The following is a 24,346-nucleotide window of genomic DNA, read 5'->3' as shown; positions in this document are numbered from 1 at the left end:
CTCCCATATCTTGAAGAAGACTTTGAAGCCACACAAGTTCTATTGTAGTAGTTGCCATAGCCTGGTACTTAGCCTCAGTAGAAGATAACGAGACTTTTTGTTGTTTCTTGCATCTCCAAGCAATTCGAGAGTCTCCTAAAAAGACACAAAAACCGGTAGTTGAGATTTTGTCATTTGGGTTTCCTCCCCAGTCAACATCAGTATAAGCAAGCAAATTTAATGAAGAGAGTGAGGATAGAAATAACCCTTTAGTTAGAGTGTTTTTGATGTAGCGAATAATCCGAAAAACGACACTCATATGCACAGTTGTAGGAGTATGCTGAAATTGGCTAGCAGAGTGAACAACGTGAGCGATGTCAGGGCTGGTGATAGTCAGATAGGTGAGAGATCCAATGAGTTGTCTTCCAGTAGAACCCCATCCTCCAACCGTAGTTTAGCATTGATAACCTCTGGAGACTCCACCTTTTTATCATATGAAATTCCAGATTTGGAACATATATCTGCAGCAAGCTTCATCTGTGATAATATATACCCCCGGGGAGAGTATGCAACTTCAATGCCAAGAAAATATCTGAGAAAACCTAAATCAGACATATCAAAATTATTTTTTAACATATTTTTAATATTAATGATACCCATTTCATCATTGCCTTTGATGATCATATCATCAACATAAAGTAAGCGGATTACTATACTATTGCCTGCACTTTTAACAAAAAGAGCAGTGTCAGTATAACATGAACAAAATCCCAACTTAATCATGATAGCACTAAATCTATCATACTAAGCCTTAGGGGCTTGTTTAAGGCCATATAAAACTTTTAATAGTTTAAGAGTTTGACCTTGTTTGTTCAAGAGTAATTCTCGGCGGAGGATTCATATAAACTTCTTCATTTAATTGGTCATTAAAAAAGACATTTTTGACATCTAATTGGAATATAGGTCATTTCTTAGATGATGCTAGACACTAGTCATTCGAGCTACTGGGCAAAAGTCTCCTCATAGTCAATGTCATATTCTTGTGAGTATCCCTTAGCTACTAATCTTGCTTTATAACGTTCTAAGGAATCATCATTTTTTGTCTTAACTTTGTAAACCCAACGACATCCAATAGCTTTTTTATTCAGAGGAAGTTGAACTATTTCTCAAGTTTTAGCCTTTTTTAAAGCATCTAGTTGTACCCTCATTGCTTCAATCCAATGTGGTATATTCTTTGCTTGATTATAATGTCAGGGCTCATAGAAAAAATGTAAGGCTATTAGACAAGCTTTATAATTAGGTGAGAGAGATTCATATGAGACAAACCTATTAGGTGAAATTGATTCTTTAGAAGACTGCCTAAGGGAAGTTTCTTCTAGAGGTTCGTTAAGTCGCGAGATTTTTTCTAAAACACTAATAGGTTTTTCTTGCTCACGCCGGGTGTAAACATGAAGATTGTCACTATGAGTTGGTGGCATTTCAATATTACGTGTATCTTCTAATATTTTTTAATGACTTAAGGAGTCATTATTTATATCTTCTAAAAGGTCATTTAGAAACATATATTCAATTTCATTTTGTTTGTCTAATACTTCAAATCCGTTCTCATCTTCTAAAAATGTCACATCTTTTGAGACATATAACTTATTGTTTTTATAGTTAAAGCATCTATAGCCCTTTTGATTTTCACCATATCCTAAAAATACACATTCAATTGCCTTTGGTGATAATTTATTTCTTTTATGTAAGAGAACAAAGCAGTTACATCCAAAAATACGAAGACGATTGAAATCAGGTGTTATTTTAAAAAGTTTTTTATAAGGAGAGATGTTATTTAATTTTGAGGACGACATTCGATTGATTAAGTGGAGGTTAACACGGCTTCGGCCCAAAAATTTTTAGGAATATTTTTAGAAATAAGTAATGATCTAGTGGTTTCTAAAATGTGTCTATGTTTTCTTTCCGCTAGACTGTTTTGTTGAGGAGTTCTTGGGCATGATCTTTGATGACAAATGCCATGTTGTTTTAAATATGTTTGAAATTCATTTGACAAATATTCTCCATTGGAGTCGGATCTAAGAATGGATATGTGACTTTGAAATTAGTTTTAAATTGTTGCACAAAATTCTTTAAAATAGTTAAAGACTTCCGATTTAAGATTAAGAAAATAGATCCATACATCTTGTTGAAATAAATGTTCTCGTAGGAAAAGGAATAGACTTCATTTTTTCAAAAATGCAATCTTTGCAATTGATATCTTTTTCTTTACAAAATTTGTTTCCAAAAGGAAAAAGATATATTTTAGAATAACTTGCATGTCCAAGTTTTTTATGCCAAGTTTCAATACTTTTATCTTAAACATAAGTACAAAAAGAGTTTGTAGGGAGCGTTAAGTGATCCATATAGTAAAGTTCTCCCTTTCTATGACCTTGCCCAATCCGCTTCCCGGACTGAGGATCTTGCACAAAGCACCCTTGAGATGAAAAAGACATTTCATATCCATGGTCGGCAATTTGGGAAACAAAAAAAAGGTTGAGATTTAGTTCAGGAACTATTCTTACTTTTGGAATAAAGAACTTTTGAAAATTTTTAGGATCTAAAGTTCCAATGCCATTTATTTTGAGAAAAGTTCCATCAGCCGTAAAAACACAAGATATTTTTGAATTGGTGCATACATTGGTTAAAGCACTTTCATAGGGAGTCATGCAAAAAGAAGCTCCGGAATCTAAAATCAAAGAATACGTACCGGGAGGTGACGAAGAAGCAATGGCAGCACCGGAGGTGGACGAAGTAGCCTTTAAGATTTGTTGGAGAGCCATTAATATTTGACCAAGTGTGTCCTTGAGATCCAAGATTTTGCCTTCATCTTCTTTAGCGGAGGATTCCTCAACATACGCCACCTTTGGCTTGAAGGTCCCATTCAATTTTGGGCATGCGGGTTTGATATGTTCTGGCTCATAACAATGATGACATATAATCATCTTCCTTCCACCATTCTCTTGCTTTCCAAAACAAGGAGGTTTGTAGGTCTTGACATGATTGCCGGGTTTAGATACGACAAGAATTCATCCACACTTTTACTCATGCCATGCCGAGTCTCTTCTTGAGTAATTTCGACAATGACATCCTCTAATGGAGGAAGAATGGATCTATGAAGGAGTGAGGATCTTGTTTAAATTCGAGACGAAGCCCAAATAAAAATTGAAACAATCTATCTTGTTCCATTTGTTTTTGTCTAAGTTCCACATCCTCCGTAGCTACCCATTTAGGCTCTAAAAGAGCTAATTCATCCCACAAAGGGTTTAGAGCACTATAGTAATCTTGGATGCTCATATCCTCTTGTTTCGTAGTCCTAACTTTCTATTGCAAAAATAGGCTCTTGCAAGATCTTTTTGGGTATACATACCCTTCATAAAAAACCAAACTTCATTGGCCCGCGAAATTTTGCAATATTTGTACATACCTTGTTCATAGACCATGCTAGGATTTTTGCATGGTTGCTTTCCCAATCTTTCATTTTTCGTTGATGGTCTTCAATTTCTTTGAGGCTAGCATCTCCCTAAGAGTTTTTTCTTGACTTCCTTCATTCTTGGTGAGCTCAAGTTGAGGTTTCAGATCAGACCCTATTACATAACCTCAAAGTTTTTTTCCTTTGAGGTTATTCTCCATTGCGGATGCCCACGTCATGTAATTTTTGCCATTTAGCTTGAATGATAGGTCAATCTTGGCCTCCATTGCTCCAGTAAGGAAGTATGAGAATAAAGAAGAGAGAGAGTCACAACTTCACCTTACAAGGGTCGAGTGACTCTTATACCATGTAATGAAGTATGCGGAAAAATCAAGAATGCAAATGCATTTACAATGTCCAACAATGGACTTGGCACAAAGGCACACAAAGAGGCAATCCACTAAGGGATAATACAAAGAGGCCTTACAAGAAGGCTATACGTAAAAAGATACACCCTTTTTATTAAAGGAGGAGCTCTCAAGAGCAATACAAACACAAGGGGGAGTACCCCTTTTTATACACACAAGGAGCCATAAGGGGGCTCCCAATAGAGTCGTTGGGAGCCCCCAACGGTCACATTTATGACCGTTGGGGGCCCCAATGACTCTATGGTGGGCCCCCCTATGTGGCTTGAAATAAAGAAATTAAAAAAGAAAAAAAGAAAAAGAATTATAGAAAAAAGAAGAAGACCATAATACCCCTATCGGGTATTATGTGAAAAGACCATAATACCCCTATCGGGTATTATGGTGTACAAGAAGGAATATATATATATATATATATATATACACACACACACACACAAATGTTAACAATTGTATAATGTTTAGATGGATATATTTTATGAAAAATAAAAGTGAGCTTTTTGAAATCTTTAAGAGCTTTTGTGTCAATGTTGAAAATAATTTGTAGTTAAGATCAAAACTCTACCTACCGACTCTGGTGGTGAGTACATTAGCTATGTGTTTGAAAGATTTCTGCAAGAGAGGGGTGCAGTTCACCAAAAGTCTTGTCCTTACACTCCTGAACAAAATGGTGTAGCCGAGAGGAAAAACAAGCATATCTTGGAAACAACAAGAGCTCTTCTGTTTGGTTGAGAGGTACCCAAAGTGTTTTAGGCATATGCAACTCAATTGAGCATTTATCAAATAAATCGTATGCCTTCCAGAGTACTTAAAGGCATATCCCCTTTTTAGAAGTGTTTGGTTGTATATATTTTGTTTTGTTAGCTAACATATACAAAGACAAGTTATCTCCTAAAGTTGTCAAATGTTGCTTTCTTGGTTTTGTTGAGGGTCAGAAATGATACGAGTGCTATGATCTGGTTGGAAAGAGTGTGTGGGTATCTAGTCATGTTGTTTTTCAAGAAAATGTGCTACACTTTAATTAGTATGGAGAAAAGTTGAAAAATGAAACTGACGTCTTTTTTGGTTCCTTTTGAATAAAATGAAGGTAGGAGAGTCAAGGGTAGCAAGTGCTTTTTAAAAAAGATAGGTTTTGTCAGATCTATTCAAGGAGACGTGATGGTAATTGAAATTTTATTTTTTGATCAAATGGAAGAGAAGGGAAGTGAAGAAGTCAATCTTGATCTCATTCCTACGACTGCTAATCCGGGACAACAACAACAAAACTTATAGTTACCATCTTCTTTTGCATCTTCTAAGGTACATAAAAGTTCTAGACCTTTTGTACTTCTGTCTCATTTTGTATCCTATGATTCTTTTGCTCTTCATCATCGTGCTTTCTTAGCCTTAATTCATTCATATGTTGAACCTGAGTCCTATTCAGAGGCAACATGAAAGGAGTGCCAAAGAGTCATGGTTGATGAAATGAATGCACTTGAAAAAATGTAGGCATGGGAGCTAGTAAAACCTCCTCCAAAGAAAAATATCATTGGCAACAAATGGGTGTATAAGGTATAAGGGCAGATGGGTCAATGGAGAGGTATAAAGCCAAATTGGTAGCTAAGGGGTACATTTTAGAATTGATTTTGCTCACATGACCACAAGTACTACACTGCTAGTAGTAGTAGCTGCCATGCAACAGTGAGATCTTTGGCAGTTAGATGTCAACAATGCATTCTTGAATGAGGATTTACAAGAAGTGTATATGAAATTACCTCAAGGATACTCAGATTCGAAAGGTAGAGTGTGCCGGCTTTGCAGGGCTTTACATGGTCTCAAACTAGCATTTCAAACTTGTTTGAGAAGTTCAGTTCAGCAGTGAGGTCACTTAGTTTTGAGCAGTCATCATAATCCTGCATTGTTTGTGTCTTCCTCTAATATTGAAAGATGTATATTGATTCTTTATGTAGATGATAGGGTTCTCATCGAAGATGAATAAAGAAGATTAAAGAGACTAAAAAGAAGCTGACCAATATGTTTAAGATGAAAAACTTCGGGTGTTTGAAGTATTTTCCTGGACTTTAAATAGCCTACTCCCTTAGGGGTCTGTACTTGTCCCAACATAAAAATTACATATTTGGTTGTGAAAACAAGGTTTATAGATTACTCAAAACAAGTAAATTTCTCTCATGGAGGCAAACTTGATGATGAGGGCAACTGATCGTGTTGAGTTAGAGGATCCTACCAGATATAACTCATGTAGTGAGTCAATTTATGAACGCTCCCAGATCAGTTCATTTGTTAGCCATACTCATGATCATCAGGTATGTCAGAGATTCTATGCACTGTCATGTTTTTCTTGTCTGCCTTCTGAGATGCTGATTTTGGAGACTCTACTAGAGATCAACTTTCCACTATAGGGTTTTATGTTTTTCTTAGAAGCTCCCTGATCTTGTGGAAGAGAAAGAAGCAAACAAAGAGTTGCTTTATCCATTGCAGAAGTTGAATACATAGCGATGACCTAAGTTATAACTGAGATTATTTGGATTCGATGGTTATTAAAGGAATTGAGAATTTCATGTGAAAAGAAAACTCAACTATATTATGATAATATGATTGCTATTCATATTGCAAAGAATCCAAAGTTTCACGAGTGTACTAAGCACATTGAAATAGTCTGCCATTATGCAAGAAGGGCTTATGAAAATGAGATTATAGCTTTAGAGTATGTCAGCAGATGTGTTTACAAAAAAGTCTTTCTTCTTTGTATTGCAGTTCTTTTCTTTCCAAACTTGGAATGATTTCTTTACATCCTTCCAAATTTGGAGAGTATTGAAAGTCTATACATATATTGTATCATAAAGTTATCTAAAGTAACTTATTAGACTTATATGTACATACCAATATTGTGAAAAGCGTTGAGGCATAGTGAGAAGGTCCACCCAAAACTGAGGCGAGGCGTAAAGCGTAAGCCTCAAATTTTTTTTGAAAACTAAAAAAAACTATAAAAAATATCTAAATTTATAAATAAATAAAAAATGCTTTATTGATTAAGCAACAACCAATAAAAAATAAAAAACCTCAAATAAATACCGAAAAAATATGAGATTAACATATAAAAGTAATATTAATGCAACAACTTGATTTATGTAAGTATTTAAGAAATAAAATATGCACATTCATTTAATAAAAAATTAACATTAACAACCAAATGCATATTAGCATTAACATTATGTCATCATTAGAAAATGCATATTGGCATTAACAACCAAATGTTAATATATTTGTCCAAAACTCTTCAAAATGAGAGTGTTAACATTCACAAGTGAAAATGAAAGACCCAAAATAACACATAAATCTCCATAGCCCTATGACATGAATTAGGGCCTAGGCTCTTTTTGTGGTTCGTCATCATCAATATCTAAGTCTTCAATGTCATCATCTGAGGAATCCATATAAATATGTTCTCCTTCATCCTTATTCTCTGACTCTTCTTCATCTGCACTTTCTTCCTACATATCCTCGATCACTTCTTTTGCTTTTCTTTTTCCTTAATAAAAAATCATGTATTAAATATTTATTTTATCTAATTAAAAAAAATATTTATATTCGTAGCAAGGTAAAAAGAATATAGCTTTACTTGGATCTCTTGAAGACCTGTCTTGCCTAGAATCACTTTCTGAATCACGAGGCAAAGTGACTTTTTCAATAGGCACATGCTCAATAACATTTATGTCAAAGTTCAGGTCCAACAATAAATCCTCCAACCAATTGGAATAGCTAGGCAACACTGGATCTTCCTTCTCCACAATCCACTCATCGTCTGAGTCTATATGATTTAGACATATAGGGTCTTTGGTAGTCCTCCTCATATGTCTCTCTCTTAATTTCATATTGTACATGACAAAAACCAATGCATTCATGTTCTTCTAGTCTATTCTTCCATTTTGTATGCACCTATAATTTCAAATAATTGATAATCACTTATAAAATAATTAAACTTATACAAATATATTTCAAAAATAAAGTACAAAGTCACATACTAATGAGAAAGTACTCCACAACAACAACTACGCCTTCATCCCAAAACAATTGGGGTCGGCGATATGAACCAACAAAGAAAATCATTTTGGGTCTTCCACATGAATCCTTCTCCTCCATTCATTTCTATCCAATGCCATGTCCTCGGTGAGGTTCAAAGCATTCATATCCTTTCCTATCACATCCATCCATGTCTTCCTAGGCCTACTCCGACCTCTTTTAACTAATATATTTTCCCATTTCTCCATCCTTCTAACTGGAGCATCATTAGGCCTTCGTCGAATATGTCCAAACCACCGTAAACGATTCTCTCTCATCTTATTTTCAATGGGTGCAATGCCTACCTTCTTACGTATCTCCTCGTTCCGAATCTTATCTTTTATTGTATTTCCACACATCCATCTCAGCATACGCATCTCAGCTACACTCATTTTTTGAATATGATGTCTCTTGGCAGCCCAACATTCTGTATTATATAGTAAAGCGGGCCTAATAGTCGTCCTATAAAACTTTCCCTTCAACCGCAATGGCATTCTACGATCGCACAACACTCGAGTTGCACTCTTCCATTTCACCCACCCAACCTTTATCCTATGATTTACATCTCCATCAATTTCTCCATACTTTTGAATGATAGATCCCAAATATTTGAAAGAATCATCCACCGGTATTTCTTGCTCACCAAGCTTCACTACACTCCCATCACTACTTCGTTGCTTACTAAATCGACATTCCATGTATTCTGTTTTACTCTTACTCAGAGTTACCGGAAGCGCCTAGGCAAAAGGGGAAGCGCGCTTCGGAAGCGCGAAACGTCGCGCTTCCGAAGCGTGAGGGGAAGCGTCCCCCTTTTTTGGGAAGCGCGCTTCCCTTTTATGGGAAGCGCGTCCCCCTTTTATGGGAAACGCGCTTCCCATAAATGGGAAGCGCGCTTCCCCCACGCTTCCCCCTCGCTTCCCCCTCGCTTCCCCATTTTTTTCATTTTTTTTCGCTTCCCCTCGCTTCCGGTTCGCTTCCTAGGTCGCTTCCGGTTCGCTTCCTAGGTCGTTTCCGAGACGGTTCAGAATTTTCTTCTAAGTGGTCCTCCGCTTCCCCGCTTCCTAAATTTTTTAAAGTGCCTCGCTTCCCGCTCCCGCTTCCCGTATCGCTTCCCGCTCCCGCTTCCTCGACTGGTAACTCTGCTCTTACTCAACTTAAAACCTCTTGCTTCCAATGTCTGTCTCCATAATTCTAACTTAGCATTAACCCCAACTCTAGACTCATCTATCAAAACAATATCATCAGCAAACAACATACACCATGACACATTTTCTTGAATTGATCTCGTAAGCTCATCCATCACTATAGCAAATAGGAAAGGGCTTAAAGCAGATCCTTGATGTAACCCAATCGTTATAGGAAAATTGGTTGTCACCCTTTCACAAGTGCGGGCATTGGTTACTACTCCTTCATACATATCTTTAATTATATTAATGTACTTGAGAGAAACACCTTTCTTCATCATTGCCCACCAGAGAACGTCCCTAGGTACTCTATCGTAAGCCTTCTCCAAATCAATAAAAACCATATGCAAATCTTTGTTCCTCTCTCTATTTCTCTCAATAAGTTGTCTAAGAAGATGTATAGCTTCCATAGTTGATCTTCCAGGCATAAAACCAAATTGATTCTCCGATATCATGACAACCTTCCTCAACCTAGACTCAATCACCCTTTCCCAAAGTTTCATAGTATGACTCATGAGTTTTATACCACGATAGTACTCCAATTCTTCTCATAGCCCGATGCACTACATGTCAAACTTAGAATTCGAATTGCAAAATTCATCAATTTTGGATTTTCGTGCTCAAATGAACTCCACCAATTAGCTATATTCAAATAAAACAAAAAAAATGATAAAAACATTAAGAATGTCATAATTAACAAAAAAATAATAAAACATAAATAAAATATTAACAAATAACAACATAATTATAAACTTATTAGGACTTTTTAATTTTCTTGTTGTAACAACTGCTTCTCTACCAAACAATCCCTTTGCCTTTTTAAATGCATCGATTTGTGTTGTAATTTTCAACCGAACATTTGCATCCTTAGTTGTCATAGGTGCTAGGCAGAGCCTATGCGGTGAGCCCCCTAAAAAGCCTAGGCGAGGCTTAGGCGGTAAATAAAAAAACATATAAATTTGTAAACAAACTACTAAAATTAATGACAAATATGTATACAACATAAAATCAATCAACAATAATAAATAGCAGAACAAAATATGTCGTTGAACAATATAAGATAATTATATTAAATAACCTGCCCAATACATTGTCCAACACAAAACATTTAACTAAACATAGAGTTCAAAAACATATGTCTATATATGAAAGTCATCTTCATTCTTTAGTAGCAAACTTCATTTCAACGATTTCCTTCGTTTAGTTTGGCTTGAGATAACGATGGCAGGTCATCTTTTGAATTAGGGATCACTTATGGCAATTTTTGTCCCACAAATGTTGCATATACTTGTGTCTTTCTTTCATTATCTTCTCTAAGACTTGTAAGAAGCTCACCATGAATATTTGAAGGAATGCTATGTGTACATAATTTCACAGTGGAGTTGATATGCCTCACAACATGACATTTAAATCTATACAATCCTCCATGCATTATAAAATCACAAAAGTTACACTTTACTATTCCTTTGAGAGACATCTCTAAGTCAATTGGTGAACAATATTTCAATGCAAGATCTTTTGAGAGGCATCTTTCACGACCTCCACCCTCCATCAACTTCTTAGAACACGAATTAATAAATCTAATCATAAAATAATGTAACTGATAACCATTTAAAAAAATGAAACAAAGAACAATTGAATAAACAAACCATGCAACTGATAACGTATACAAAAAATTAAAACATAACCAATTAATCACCAAATAAAAATATAGGCATGCAAATATTCAACAAATCTACACCTATGTCACATGGGTGTGGGTGCAGGGGTGCGACACTTTCAAAAAACTTGGGTGCGGGGGTGCGGCAAAAAAAATATTATATATATATATATATAATTTTGAAGTTTTATCAGTTAACAACATTAACACTAATGAATGTTCATCTTGGGCATGACCGAGTCGAGCTAGGTCAATTCGGGTTGGGTCAGGTCTACCCAACCCCACTTTTATCCCTACACTACAGGGCGTAAAATATAAATGGACATGATATTTTACCAGTCAAAGCAATTAACTTTTCTAATGCATTTATTGATTACTTATATATATATATATATATATATATATATATATATATATATATATATATAGAGAGAGAGAGAGAGAGAGAGAGAGAGAGAGAGAGAGAGAGAGAGAGAGACTTATTAATTGGTAATTGGAACTGAGCAATTCGTTACTTTATTAAATCTCCACCAAGTTTCTTCCCAAGATTAAAGTAACTAAAAATCATGTAGAATTAATTCTTTTTTCATTTTCCATGTAACCCTTTAAGTAACCATTAGTGGTAACATCCTTATTTTTTCCATGATGCCTAGGAACATGTATCGGCTAGTATTTACCAACTAAACACAAGTTACAAGAAGCAAATAAATACTCCATCAATCAGCCATTTTTGTGGGGTCAAATTGGACACAAATGACCTTGGGTGTGTTGACTGCACTCAGGGTCCAGTTGACCACACCGGGTGCCGCACCCGCACACGCACCCGCGTCGACGCGGGTGCGGCACCCGGTTGGCCGAATCCCTGTGACAAAGATCTATACACACATAACTAACTTTAAGTGTATTCAAGTCTAAAATAGTTAAAGAACCCCAAAAAGTTTATAATAAGCTTACAATAACAACTTAAATTTAATCTTTAGATGATGAACTTGAAAGTCCATCATCTTTATCTTAATCATCTTGAACGATATATTGCAATCCTTCTTCTTCAGTTTTATCTGCAGAGCTAGCTTCTTTCTCTTTCTTTTCCATGCTCACCAACTTCTTTCCTTTGTCATACTTTTTTTTTCTTAGGTTTTTATTAGCACGCGTTATTGCCCCCGCCCTATGCCTTGATGCTCCGGATGACTTATCAACAAGATCCCATGTAAGTGACATGTCATCTTCGAAGACTGCCTCATCTTCACTTGGCCACAAATCGTTATCATTAATTTTTTTAAGACGATGGGGTCGAGATCTCCTTTGTTCATTCACTCATCGTATCTTCGCTTCAATCTCCCATTATATTGCACAAAAACCAAATAATTCAACTTGTGCAAAAGTTGGTTTCTTTTCTTTGTATGAATCTGCAAAAAAAAGTTCAAATATATACAAACTTGCAAATACTATTTAGTAATTACTAATTAATAATAAATAATATTTTACCGCTTCAAAAGTATTCTAGTTACGTTCGCAACTGGATGCACTGCATGTGAGGCCTAATACTCGAACAACAAAGGTCAGGAGCTGGGGAAAACCAATGGCAAAATAAATCCACCAATTCACTAAAAAAATCTAATTAGATGTAAATAAAATATATGAGTTATAAAAATAATGTAAAGCGAAGTATATGAAATTTAATCTTCTTATTTGGTGTTTGCACTTTTCTCTTCTTCTTTGCTAAGTCCATCCCGAAAGGCCCACTAGCACTTCTATATCTTATCAAGACGATTGATGCAATCATATAAGCCATTATTTATCTCCTCATTGGACTTGATATTTTCATAATCATAATATATGACTGGATTCAAATATAAGCCTGTTAAGTTAAAAGTTATTTTTTTATCTCATGCAAAGGTTTGTGCAATGTATTGCTCCATCTTTTATTAATTATCTCCCAAACAGGGCCATATCTTTCTCCATCATTGCGCAAATTTGCCTATTATGTAAAATAACTAAAAATAATTATTATAAAAGCTAAGTTAAAATTTAAAAACAAAATTTACAATTAGTAGAATACAAAAAAATAACATATACATTGATTTGTTCCTTTACATGGTCAATTTTCTCGTAGATGTAACCCATAGCAGGCTTTTCATCTCTATCAACCAATCAAAGTATGTCAATCAAGGGGGGCATTATAACTCAAAATCATGCTTTCACATCTTTTACCAACTGACGTTTTTTGAGAAATTACTTTTTGCCCATTCATCTCCAACAACCATGGACCTTAGGCCTTTTTGCAATTATATATGCTTTCTAGAGTAAAAAATTGAAATGCAAATCTCGTTAGTGCATGCCTATGTAAGTCCCCTTGTGTGTGTGTGCTCTCATCATACTCAACAATTGAGTATGTTTGTATATGAATACTACCATTTGCCTTGCTTTTTCAAAAAATGTTCTTCAATTTTTTTAATTCTCCTTCAACATCAAATCTATACAATGTGCAACACAAAGATCCCAAAATAAATGTCTTCTCTTATCCATCAACAACTTATCCGCTTTGACGTAGTTGGAGGTATTATCGGTAACAACTTGAACTACGTTCTCCTCCCCAACTTCTTTAACAATGGAAAAAGCAAATTTGCATCTTTTACTTCATTTGATGCATCAATCGATTTAAAAAATATTGCTCTCAAAGGACAATTAACCAAAAAATTAATAAGTGTACGTCATTTTGTAATAGTCCAACCATTTGACATTATGTTGCATCCAAAATGTCAAATGAACGCAGCATAATGCCAATTTTGCTGTATTAAAAGGTATTCCACCGTCATAAAACCGCCTACTAATTAACTCGAACACTGTTTCCTTTTTTTCTTTTTTGAAGTAATTTTCTAACGTGGTTTGTTTGTTTGCTTGTCTTTCTTTCACTGCTACATTACTTCGGAAGTACAAATCCATGGGCCCCCTTTTGCCTGTGATGGTCTCAAGCCGAATGTACTACTTGGCTGCCCCTCCATATGCGAAACTGGAGCATGTCCTTCGCTAGAATCAGATGTTGAGAACAAACTTTCACTTCTTTCATATATATTAACTTGCCCTTTCATTTTTTTTCGTCTCTTTTTCTTCTATTTCTCCATGTACTTAGAAAATACTTGCTTGATTTCTGCGGTTGTTTTATTACAAACCTTCACGTTTCCTCCAATTCCAAGTAGATGATGCTTTAGTCTATATATGTCTCATTTATAAGTTATTCCACATCTAAGGCATGTCACATAATTCAGATAGTGTTTATCCTTAATGTACGACCACTCCCATGCTGGATCACTTGATTTTCTCGCTTGAAGTTTTGCATATCTTTCAAATTTGGAAATGTTGAGCTTGAAGTGGACCCACTAGCACTCACTGAAGAAGCCCCTTCCATCATTGTTCTAAAAAATGATAAGAATCAAGTAATGTGATCAAAGAAAACAACCATCAACAAATTCCAAATAATTTAAAAATAATCTAAATTCTTAAAACAAAGTGCTAAAACTAACAACAAACATGCATCCAACATAAAATCAATCAACACTATAAACCTGGCAAGCCTGGTGCTCATATTTTTTTCTCTTTTGAAAATAAAGCCACCACACATTCTTCACCAAATGTTAATAATCTTCACTTAAAAGTATAACTTGTTATCTAACATCATACTCCATTTTTATCCCAGTAACATTGTCCCCCCTATATAGTAGTATTCTTATTGGAGAACTCCACAGAAACAGCCATGTCATATATCCCATAAAAGTATCTTGAGACATAAATTTAAATTTTTTTTATGGACAAAAGTGACACCTGAATCATGATTTATCTGAGTCAGATAAGCCAAAGATGAATTCTCACGCATTCTGTGAAGTATAGATAGTGGCCTGATCAGAAATTCAGAATACAATCGGATATGGGCTGACGAGGGAGAGTCAGACCTGAATGATCCTAAGAGTTGATCCATGTCATAATAAAATACATAGCTCAAGACCCTTGTGAAGTTGTGGGGCCAAAAAAAATCAGAAAGGTAAAAGACATCAACCCAAATCTTGGTTTAGAACTTTAGAGTCTGTAACATTCATCAATCATCACTATTTCTGGAATGAGAATGCACATTCACTGCACCAATGTTATGCAATCTGAAGAATCAAAAGCAAAAAAATATGCTGATATCTAAACAGCTTGAAGCAAAATGGGGACAAAGCATGGTTGCCAGTCGAGGAAGCGGGAGCGGGAGCGGGAAGCGATACGGGAAGCGGGAGCGGGAAGCGAGACACTTTCAAAAATTTAGAAAGCGGGAAGCGTGGGACTACTTAGAAGCGAGTCACGAACCGTCTTGGAAGCGACCTAGGAAGCGAGGGGGATGCGAAAAAAGAAGAAAAAATAAAAAATAAAAAATAAAATGGAAAAAGGGGGAAGCGAGGGGGAAGCGCGTTTCCCATAAAAGGGAAGCGTGCTTCCCAAAAAAAGGGGATGCTTCCCCTACTATAGGGGCGCTTCCAGTAACTCTGGGACAAAGCTTCCCCATCTCTTAATGATATCCTGTGTTTGAGTTGGATGGTGAATGTTTTACAAGAATACGAAAAGTCAAATTCAAAAAATTTTAAAAAATATTTCTGAGACATCATTATGACCAATCACTGAATTAAGTACTTTTTGGTGCTTCTCCAAGTGGAAACTGCAAATGCATATTTTCATATTACAGTTGCATGAAAATGCTTTCGAGCTCTGTAAAATCTAAAATCAGTTCTGCAGGCATGGCCAAAAAGGTAGTTCCAAAAATTCTGGCTAACCGAAAGAGCTTTACTGTAGAAGAGCATTTACAGAATTTTTTTAGCAGAAAGCCATAGAGACTGGCCTCCTTTTCCTAGCTTGTAACTGTGAAAATGTCTACAAACAGACAATGTATATAAAACACTGAATCCACGAAGGGATAATACACATGCACAAAGGCATACAAATATTAACTTTGTATTGAAAAATAAGAGAGCTTTTTGGAAAAGCTTAACCAAATACAAAGAGGAAGTCCCCTATTTATACACAGCAAGAGCCAAGGAGGGGCTCTAATATGAACGTTGGAGCCCCTCCAACGGTTAGAAAACTAACCATGGGAGGGGCCCCAATGTCTATAGTTGTGGGCCCCTCTTGTTTAAGGAGAAAGAAAGAAAGAAAAAAAATATTACAAACATATTTGTAAGGTGAATATGCGTAAAAAGAGGAAAAAGACAACTATACCCTTATCAGGTATTACATCAATTAATCATGATATATATATAGGTGTACACATTTTGACACCCCCCCTCAAGCTTACGGTGTGATGACCGAAAGTTTGCCAAGGAGAAAATGAAATCGAGGAGAACATAGCGCATTGGTGAAGAAGTCAACCAATTGATATTCTGATGTCACGTAAGGCAGATCAATGGTCCTCTTTAGATATTCTTCTCTGACATAATGACAGTCCATCTCGATATGTTTTGTTCGCTCATGAAAGGTGTGATTTTTGGCAATATATATAACTCTTGTTATCATAACACAATTTTGTAGATTCTTGAACATGAACTCCCATATCTTCTAGTAATTGTCGAATCCAGACAATCTCCATAGTGGTGGTTGCCATTGCTCGATACTCAACTTTTGTGGATGATAAAGACACCTTTTGTTGTTTCTTGCATCTCCATGAAACCAATGATTCACCTAAAAAAATGCATGAACCAGTGGTGGAGTGACGGTTATTTGGATCACCTCTCCAATCAGAGTTAGTATAAGAAATTAATTTTAAATCCGAAGATGAAGATAAAAATACTCCCTTATTTATGGAACCCTTTACATATCTGACAATTCTAAGAACAACGCTCATGTGAACGGATGTAAGAGCATGTTGAAATTGGCTTGCAACATGTACAACATGAGAAATATGTGGTCTTGTAATGCTAAGATACATTAGTGAGCCAACAAGTTGCCTATAAGGTGTTGGATTTTCTAGAAGAATTCCATCATCAATTTTCATTTTTGTTCCAACTGTTTCAAGAGCGTCAGAAACTTTAGCATCTGAAATACCTGGCCTGTCAATAACTTCGCAAGCAAGCAAGCTTAGTTTGAAATAAAAAATATCCCCTTTGAGAGTATGCAACTTCAATGCCCAAAAAATGTCAGAAATCCCAAATCTGACATTGTAAAATTTTCAGTTACGGTAGCCTTAATTCTCTTGATACCTATAGTGTCATCCCCTGTGATTAACATATCATCAACATATAATAACAAAATAACAGTTCCTGCACTAGATTTCTTAAGAAAACGTAGTATCAGTGTAACATGAAACAAACCCATTTTGATCATTATATTGGTAAACTGATCATACCAAGCCTTGAGAGCTTGTTTTAAACCATAGAGAACTTTGAGCAGACGTAGAGTTTTGCCCTTTGGCACATTCATTCTCGGAAGTGGTTCCATATAGACTTCTTCATGTAGGTCTCTATTTAATCAAGCATTTTTTACATCCATTTGGTATATATTTCATTTTTTAATGGATGCTATAGTAATTAGACACCTAACGATAACTATTCGTGCTACAGGGTCAAAGGTTTCATCGTAGTCAATACCATATTCTTGCCCATACCCTTTGGCGACAAGACAAACTTTATATCTCTCAAGAGACTCGTCGCTTTTAGTTTTAACTTTGAAAACCCACCTATAACCTATGATTTTCTTTCCTTTAGGTAAATCTTGGAATTCCCAAGTTTTGGCTTTTCTAAGGGTAAGTTCATTTTCCATTGCGTCCTTCCATTCCACCATTTTCTTGGCTTTTTCGAAACTCTTAGGTTCTTCATATGAATGAATGGCACTAAGACATGCCATGTGTTTAAGTGAGAAGGATTCATAGGAAATAAATCTAGAAGGGTTTTGTCTAGTTCTCTCAGTCCTTCGAGGAGGGTTTGAGGATGATTTACTAGACTCACTAAATTATCCTAGGCAGCGCCTAGGCAGAAAATTAGGGCCCCACCACCCAAACTGCATTGCCCAAGCAGTGGGGCTACGCTTAGGCTGCCAGACGCCGCATTTGACAACAAAGTTTGCAGCAAAAACCAATGTTTCAACACAATCATAAAATCCACTTATAACTTCTCCATCCGGGTTGAAGTTGTTATCATAATGAAAATGAAGATTTAAATAATAGGCAACTGCATGCAAAGGCTTATGAAGTTGCAAGTCTCATCGTCTATCAATGATGTCCCAAATAGGTTTATATTTTCTTTCAACATTGTCGCAGTTTAAAGCAATTTCCTCCTTTGTTCTATCCATTGCCTAATCTATTACGAGAGGCAGTGTACCTTTAATTACATGTGATATGGTAGCCAAAAACTTATGATAATTAAGAACAATATAAGAAATGTTCTTAGCATAAGATTTCTTATAGTAATTAGATGATCTAAAATTTGAAGACAATAACATCAACTTCAACTCTTTCTTTTAACATCCAATACTATGAAGCGTGAGATATGTTATAGCAAAACGAGTGATGAGTGAACATACAAGTTCTTTCTTCTTTGTTAACTTTCTCATCAAATTTAATATCCATGCACGACTATAAATATATCTTATAATTTTTTTGCCTTTTCCACAATATCTTTAAAAAATGATATATTTTCAATATCTTCTAACATTGAATCCAAGCAATGCGCCACACACGGTGTATAAAAATATATTTTTTATGCTGTTAACATATTCCTAGCTGTCACATAATTTGGTGCATTATCTGTAATGAATTGCACCACATTCCCTTCACCAACTTCTTTAACAACTTTTTCAAACAACTGTTATAATGCTGCAACCAACTTTAGGTTATTTCTTTTTGAACTTTTTTAAAATTTCATGAGTACAATCTACCTTATCCTTCAAAATCCACGTTCTGATATCGTGACAAGAAGATGGTTTAACCCTCACCCATAATTTGCAATAGCTTCTACCATTGAACCAAAATATGGATTGTTGCAAAGATTAAATGATAGGGCATTCGAATAAATTTTTTTACCAATGGCATGACATATGCTTTTTCTCTCATCCATTTTGCAAGCAGTGTTTATTATGGTTTGTCGTGCTTCTTTGTTGATATAGAGATCTATGTGTTCAACTGTGCTTGTTTTTGCAACACTACATGATCCATTGACTTCTTTGTTCACATTATCGCCTGTTGATGATCCAAAATAAACACTCCTTTCAATTTTAAACTTGTTTTGTTCTTCTTGTTTCTTTTGCTTCTGATCCCTTAGATGATTCTGAAAAAACCTTTTCACATCAGGTGGAACTCACAAGCGTGCAACATGTTTCGTGTCAGCTAAGTGATGTTTTAGCCTGTATATTCCTCCAGTAGTCTCTTTACGACAATAATTGCAAATTACATGTCCTATGAGTTTGAGATCTTTAGTAGGATTTGCAACTTTAGCTCTATGATCCCATCCTACATCTTTCTCATTGTTCAACTGAAAAAATGCATATAAAAAAAATATATTAAGACAAATTTATAAAAACTCAAAGAGTTAAAAAAATTGAGGCAATGCTTTATATAATTCAATGAATTCAGATTCATATTCAATAAGAATCAACATATATACACACAAATGTATATAATTAATTAAATATATAACATATATATAAGTGAGGAAACTGATTATATAGATGTCAAAAACTACACATCATAATAGGATTGATAGTAAAATATAACGTCCTAACGTGTATGTATATTTGTTTTCCACACAAATACACACAAATATATATATATATATATATATATATATATATATATATATATATATATATAAAACTGAGAAACTAATTACATGACTTAGAAGCATATTATATAATATATATGTAATATACACCTGTTCAAACATAGAATATATATGTATATAACTAAAAAACAGAAACTGAAAATGGAAAAAAGAAAAAAGAAAGGAAAAAAAGAAGGAAAGCAAAAGAGGAAAAAAGGAAAAAAATGCGTACCTTCTTCTTCCTCGGCCTTCCTTTCGAGAGACCAGGGAGACGAGAGACCAAGGAGAGACGAGAGAGCGAGTGAAAAAAGGCCCTCGACCCTAATTAGGGCCGGGGACTCAAATAATTAGCCCCAAAATTTGCTCAATTGGGCCTTTGACCCCCCATTTGACCAAATTAATAAAAGGGGCACACCTCACCCTGAGGCGTACGCCTCAGGGCATTTACGCTTTTTTTGGTGCCTAAAGGCACAAAGGACCTCGCCTTGAGGCGAGGTGCGCTTTTGTGCCTTGAGGCGTGCTTTTTAACAACACTGGTACATACCCTATAGTGAAGGGGTGTACTAATCTTTTTCTTTTTCTTTTTCAGGTCTAAAGGGGGGTCAACTCTTGTATTGTATTTTGAATAGTGATTCACGATAAACAATAGTGAAGACATTTTGCTCTCTTGTTTGGATTGTTGTACCTCCTCTAACCCTAGCCTTTCTCCCTCTTCTTAAGTATGTTTAACAGGTAGGAGGCAAACATGTTACCCATTAGGGTATGTCTTTTTTTTGTTAATGAAAAAAACTTGTCGATATCCCAATATTTGCCTTATATAAACCATATCAGCCAAGCTTTAATTGGGTTAATCTAGCTCAACTGCCTGGTCAAGGTTGGCTTGTTTATTTGTGAGCTTGAGTCCTTGCTCGAGCTCAGATCCTTTACTTATCTCGATGAGTTCAAGCTGAGCTTAAATGGGTGAGCCCACACAGTCGTAACTAGCTTGGCTTATTGTACAGCCCTATGCATGGTTAATGCAGGTCAAGCAGCTTTGGATTTCATTTGGTTGATTCCCCCATGTAGTTGCTCTAAAAGCTACACTCAATCCTAAATTGAAAAACCTGAGGCAGGTGTCTTTTTCACAGATTACCTTGTTTGTAATTGCTACTCATAAGAACCTTTTGTCTCAATCCTGCTCCTCAACTCTTATTTTTTGGGCCACCAACGAGATGACTGGGCATAATTGTGTCATTTCCATTATAAGTGCACCCTCCTGATCATCTTTTTGTTACCATATTTCTGGAAAAGTTACTGAAAATGGTCTTGTCAATGGTCAGGTGGTGCCATTATCTACTAATTTTAATTATTTTTGGGCCAATCCATTCTCAGTACGGGTGTCAACGGGTCAGACCCCGCTAAAATGGGTGGGTCCAAACCCAGATTTGACTAAGTGAGATGCAGATATCAGATCCGGATTTGGGGCTGATCAGATTTTTCATATGAAAAACCATACCCGGATCCGATAAGAATTACATAAACCAGACCCAGTCCATACCCGATAAAATAATATTTTTAAGGTTTTTTATATTGAAAAAATGCATATCTTAGTTAATAGAAACTCCGGTCGGACTTGGGTTTGGTATAAAATTTCATAAACCATACTTGATCCATTTAATAATCGGACCTATGGGTCCGACCCGAATAGATAATTGGACCCCTTCTTTGTAACCAAACCCTGATCCTATAGGATCTGGTACGGGTCGGGATTGGGTCATACCCGATCCATTGACACCCCTATTCTTGGATGGCTGCCAGGAAATGAGAGAGAGAGAGACCTGATGTTGGTGGTGAAGGAGAGGAGGATGGTCATAAGGAATCATTAAGGAATAATAAAAAGGGGTGGTGGTGTCAGTGGTGAAGTCAAATAGGAAGAAGGTGGTATTGGTGAAGAGGGATGATGATGAAAAGTTTAAAACTAAGGTGTCGTGAGAGAAAGGGGTAAGATGGTGGTGGCAATGCTATTATAATGGTAGATAATGGTGGTGAAATTGATGATCATGATGAGGATAGATTTTAATAGTGGTGATGGTACCGGTAAAATTTAAGATGATCATGATGATAATTAGTCCATGTACAAAATGGAATTATGTGCATCCAAACAACTCTAATCATCTACCAGAAACTCTAAACCAAAAAATCCTATTACCAAATCAATAGAGAGGGTACCATGTTAACCAAAGGGTCCTTGGAATTAATGAGAAAATACCATGTAGGCAACCTGATTTAGATAAGGAATGATGATGATGGATTCTGATGGTATCCACCTAGGGGTATTGCTGTTCCTTGCATGTGTATGAGTGCATGTTCTCACAATTTCTGATCAGTTTATATTTTTCAATAACACTTCAAGACCCTTTAAAGATCAATTTTCTATTATTTACTTATCACAAGGGCCTTGGGATGTGCCAGCTGCTAAGATAATTTTGTATCATTAACCTCTTGGACCATCAGATATTTACATTATTTCTTAATTCACTTATATGTTCATTGTGATATATGTGGTGTATTTACTGTCATTGTGCTTAGTTCCTGTTCAGCATCAGATTAGCATGAGTATAATGATGGCTAGGATCATTCTATGCATGATGGCTTCCCATCAAATCAAATTGATTATGTGCATTGATCTTGCTTGATGTTCTCCATTCATAGATGGGGCATTTGTTGGAGACTGTTTTCTTTGGTTTTTTTTTTTCAGTTTGAAACTTTAAAATAAATCTTCATCCAACATTTATGAGAGACATCAAATTCTATGCACCATTTCACATGCTGTTCATGGTAGCATGAGCAAAATATTTGATTAGGTATTGACAGAGAAGGCGCGTCATTTGTACAGATTGTGCACTTAGAGTTTGCTCATTATGATTATAATTTAAGAGGTACCATATCAGCAAAAGATTTTGCTCTCTCCATGGTTGCTGCTGCCGACATGAATCATATAAACAAATTCTTGGATCGGGTTGATGAAATTGACAATGACCCACATATCAGAGAGATTCGCATAACGTTAGAGGTCAGATGCATGTAATGTAAGTTTTTTCCCACATTTAACATCTTCCCTCTGCTCACATTTTGCAACTTGCAGGAATTCAAGGCCTTCGCAGAATTGCGCAAACGAATACAGCCGCTTGCTCTTGCCATATTTAGTTATGGGAAAGTAAATGGTCTATTGACAAAGAAGGATTTCCAAAGAGCCGCATCCCGTGTACTGTATTTTGATATATATATATATATATATATATTTCTTCCTCTGGTTCTGATTTTGCTTTTCTTCCATGCCTCGTGTTTAAATGTTTTTTTTTCTTTGGCTCTAGGTTTGTGGTGTCACTGTAACAGATGAGATGGTTGAGGTAATATTCTATATTTTTGACACTAATCATGATGGAAATTTAAGCTCAGATGAATTCTTGGGTGTCTTGCAAAGACGAGAGAAGGACATCGCATATCCTACAGAAGTAGGGGTTATTGGCATGTTATCATGCTGGTTGAACTGTGCAAAGTCATGCCCCCTCCCACATTTTCTTCTTTAGTCTGATGCAGCTCCATGTTGAGCTTCCACTGCAAAATGATATTTTTCTGGAGCCAAGAGGTTCTTGGTCCGGAATGCTGTAACATAGAAGAAATTAACCTTGAGCTAGTGTTTTGACTGCGGACACTGGACATGCAAGTTCATGCGGGTCTCAATTTGTAAAGCTGATGTAGCAGGCAAGTGTGTTAAAGTTTAGGTCATTACAAGGGTTGTTTCTATTATAATCTATTAGTGTTTGTTTAGCTTTTGTTTCTGGATGAGAGTCTGAGGTTGATTATTTTTTGTAGATTCTTAATGAGAAGCAATGGTTCGATCAACTGGAAATGACTGTACTTGAAACGCACCTTTGTACACCCATGTATGCATGTCTGTTTATGTAGATATGTGACCCTTTTCAGTGATGTAATGATACACTGCTTTGAAAAGTAGAAAACATGGGATTCATTTGGTCTTGGCATGTTTAACTCATTAAGCAATTCAGTTCTAAGCATTTTTCTGACTGCGGAGTGTTTAAATCATGATATGATTGCGGGTCAGTTTGCCTCATGTTCAGGTTTTATCATTTTTCAGCTCGTCGTGACATGTTTACTAGAGAACCTGTAAACGCTGTGGCGTAGTCAATCTAAAAAAAGGAATGCTTGTATGCAAAATAGAAATGTCGGTCTAATGTGTCTCTAAAGAATGTTGGAACCTGAACATATCCATCATTCTGAACTAGATTATTATGGCAGTCTGTCCATGTGGTCGGCCTATATATAAATGATGTTTACTTTAATTTGTTTTACAACAAATAAAATAAATAAACGATATCATATTCTTGATCAATTCCTTTAGCGTCTCTTCAGAGATCCATCACTTTTAGTTTTGTCTTTAAGGGCTTTAAGGGCCCATTGATTTTTTGTTGGTTTACATCTATATCAGACAATTCTCAAGCTTGAGATTTTTTTTAAGTTCTAATTTCTTTATTCAAAAAATGAGTGTAGCTGAGATGCGTATGCTGAGATGGATGTGTGGAAATACAATAAAAGATAAGATTCGGAACGAGGAGATACGTAAGAAGGTAGGCGTTGCACTCATTGAAAATAAGATGAGAGAGAATCGTTTACGGTGGTTTGGACATATTCGACGAAGGCCTAATGATGCTCCAGTTAGAAGAATGGAGAAATGTGAAAATATATTAGTTAAAAGAGGTCGGGGTAGGCCTAGGAAGACATGGATGGAGGTGATAGGAAAGGATTTGAATGTTTTG

General features: G+C 35.8%; 1 protein-coding gene across 2 annotated transcripts in view; it reads left to right on the top strand.

Moving 5' to 3' along the window:
- LOC149837438 (calcium-binding EF hand family protein) overlaps positions 1-23,549 on the top strand; it is a 46,442-nt gene extending 22,893 nt beyond the window's left edge. The window contains exons 6-9 of one of the 2 annotated variants that reach the window (XR_016432112.1): positions 22,405-22,581; positions 22,654-22,773; positions 22,883-23,273; positions 23,385-23,549. Coding sequence is in view for 1 of the 2 variants with exons in the window: in XM_090007374.1 (XP_089863500.1) it covers positions 22,405-22,581; positions 22,654-22,773; positions 22,883-23,098 (513 nt within the window). In the remaining variant the exon portion in view is untranslated. Of the gene's footprint in view, positions 1-22,404; positions 22,582-22,653; positions 22,774-22,882 lie in introns of both variants that reach the window. The other variant, XM_090007374.1, reaches the window with a different exon arrangement.
- Positions 23,550-24,346: the final 797 nt, after the last annotated feature.

This window comes from Nuphar pumila, chromosome 5, assembly GCF_984573655.1.
Source record: "Nuphar pumila chromosome 5, dmNupPumi1.hap1.1, whole genome shotgun sequence".
In the NCBI taxonomy this organism is placed as follows: Eukaryota; Viridiplantae; Streptophyta; class Magnoliopsida; order Nymphaeales; family Nymphaeaceae; genus Nuphar; species Nuphar pumila.
This window is presented reverse-complemented; position numbering and strand designations above follow the sequence as displayed.